Source organism: Benincasa hispida, chromosome 3 (assembly GCF_009727055.1).
Source record: "Benincasa hispida cultivar B227 chromosome 3, ASM972705v1, whole genome shotgun sequence".
NCBI classification, from domain to species: domain Eukaryota; kingdom Viridiplantae; phylum Streptophyta; class Magnoliopsida; order Cucurbitales; family Cucurbitaceae; genus Benincasa; species Benincasa hispida.
In genome coordinates this window covers 40,240,780-40,242,993 of record NC_052351.1, presented here as the reverse complement: position 1 = coordinate 40,242,993, position 2,214 = coordinate 40,240,780, and the positions used below count along the sequence as shown (strand labels likewise).

The 2,214-nt window shown below is 35.1% G+C and overlaps 1 protein-coding gene across 1 annotated transcript; it reads left to right on the top strand.

The window, feature by feature from the left end:
• Positions 1-383: 383 nt before the first annotated feature.
• On the top strand, positions 384-1,860 carry LOC120072576 (salicylic acid-binding protein 2-like). Its single transcript, XM_039024968.1, has 3 exons — positions 384-904; positions 1,163-1,300; positions 1,447-1,860. The coding sequence occupies exons 1-3, from the start codon at positions 545-547 to the stop codon at positions 1,726-1,728; spliced, it is 780 nt and encodes a 259-aa protein (XP_038880896.1). The 5' UTR covers positions 384-544; the 3' UTR covers positions 1,729-1,860.
• Positions 1,861-2,214: the final 354 nt, after the last annotated feature.

The following is a 2,214-nucleotide window of genomic DNA, read 5'->3' as shown; positions in this document are numbered from 1 at the left end:
TAGATCCCACGTAACCAAAGAATAACTAAAGACTCATACACAATATTAGACGAAATCCGATTACGCGAAAATGGAGTGTAATCAAAATTTATGAAACCGAAAATTGACTTCCATTGCATATATTGATATATGCCAAAAAAATCGCATAACAATCGAATCCAACACATTTCTTCATTCTCATTCTTTTCCTACTTTTGAAAGAACGTAAAGAGAGCCTTTAAGTGCAAAAATTAATTAATATCATCTCTTTCTTTCCTTTTGAGTATAATTTTAATATTAATTTAATCCCTTTCAAATGAAATAAATATTCTTCATTAAAATTGGATGCCCTTCTATCTGTATCAAAAGGACATCTAGCGGGTCGATGCATTTACGTCCCTTTTAAAAGGGGTTGGCTGCTGTAAGAGTATTTACGATTATTAGGCAGCCCGAAGACTTAACAACGACCAACGACTTACGTTCAGTCAATACATATTACTATCCCTATCCTCTCTAATTTTTAAACAAGCTTTGTAATTTGAAGAGGCCTCAAATAATTTCCCACATGGAGCACAAGCATTTTATACTAGTCCACGGAGCTTGCCATGGGGCTTGGTGCTGGTACAAGATCAAACCACTCCTCGAGGCCGCTGGCCACCGCGTCACGCTGCTCGACATGGCAGCCTCGGGCATCGACACGAGGGCGATCCAAGACGTGCGGTCCATGGAAGAGTATTCTGAGCCGTTGTTGAAGACCTTGGCTTGTCTTGCTCCTAATGAAAAGGTGATCTTGGTGGGTCATAGCCTTGGCGGTATGAACTCGGCCGTTGCTATGGAGAAATACTCGGATAAGATAGCTGCTTCTGTTTTCTTGACGGCCTTTGTGCCTGATACTCACCACAAACCTTCCTATGTCTTAGATCAGGTATACGAATTTATTATTATTGTTGTTTCTTTACTTTCCAATTACAAGGTTTGTTCCTAAACCATATTTTCCTTAGTCTTCAAATTTTCTGATTAGATTTTCATTTTTTCATTTAGTTGCTATTTAATCATTGCCCAATTTTTAGGGTAGTGTTAGTGACAATAGTAAGAGTCAAATTTCAACCTCTTCTTTTGGATGACCCAATAATATAATGCATTTTTGTGGCTAAAATTGTATACATGGATGCAATAATGCAAGTACTCTGAGAAAACGCCAATGGAAGCTTGGTTAGACACAAAGTTTTGCCCATATGGAACTGAAACTCAGCCTTTAACATCAATGCTTTTTGGACCCAAGTTCATGGCCAAACGACTTTACCAACTCTCCCCTCCTCAGGTTTTTCTCATTCTCTCTCTTTTTTATTAATCAATATCTGTGTCTTTCTAAAATTAAATCATTCTGTCTTCATTATTTTCGAGCCCTCTTTATCAATAATAATATATCACGTGCCATTTCTTAATGAATTATTATTATTACCAAAGGATCTAGTTCTGGGCCACACTCTTCTGCGGCCGAGTTCACTGTTCACAGAAGACTTATCAAAGGCAAAGAATTTCTCAAACGAAAAATATGGGTCCGTTACAAAAGTTTATGTAATTTGTACGGAGGACATAGCAATTCCCAAGGAGTTTCAACAGTGGATGATCTGCAACGCTGGAATTGAGAATGTCATGCAAATCAACGGCTCTGATCACATGCCTATGTTTTCTATGCCACGTCAGCTTCTCCACTGCCTCCTTCAGATTGCTCTCAACTACGCTTAATTAGCTAATTAAAACAATCTTAGCTTTCTAAAATAAAAATGGCTACTCATACTTAAGATTGTTAATTTTACACTATTGGTTTTGATTTAATTGAAATCGAAGGCAATAATTAATATTAATGACCTTTTAATATTTAGGTTTCTAATTTTAAGATATAGTTGTCATTTGAAGCGTTGTTGTAAAAAGGGTTCATTATTTGGGTTTGCATGTCAACCTAAAATTATTAGCTAAAAATAATTAAAATGTGCTTAACAAGACATTTTAGAACTTTAAATCGACTAAACTGTGTCTAAAGTAAAATGAAATTTGGAAAATACACATATACATTATTGATAGCATTGGAATTTGCACTAACTAAAAAAGGATAGGACTATGCAATTTCTTAGAAATGTTTATTTCAAAGTTTAAAGATGAAAATGTGTATAAAATTCTTCTTGTTTCATCTTGAAATTATTAGTTGGATTATAAATTCTATTTCAAAATTGC

Excerpts from the sequence above, each read along its gene's own strand:
- LOC120072576 (XM_039024968.1), top strand. The coding sequence starts at position 545 with ATGGAGCACAAGCATTTTATACTAGTCCACGGAGCTTGCCATGGGGCT. Across the intron at positions 905-1,162 it reads CTTCCTATGTCTTAGATCAG|TACTCTGAGAAAACGCCAAT; the intron begins GTATACGAATTT and ends CAATAATGCAAG. Across the intron at positions 1,301-1,446 it reads ACCAACTCTCCCCTCCTCAG|GATCTAGTTCTGGGCCACAC; the intron begins GTTTTTCTCATT and ends TTATTACCAAAG.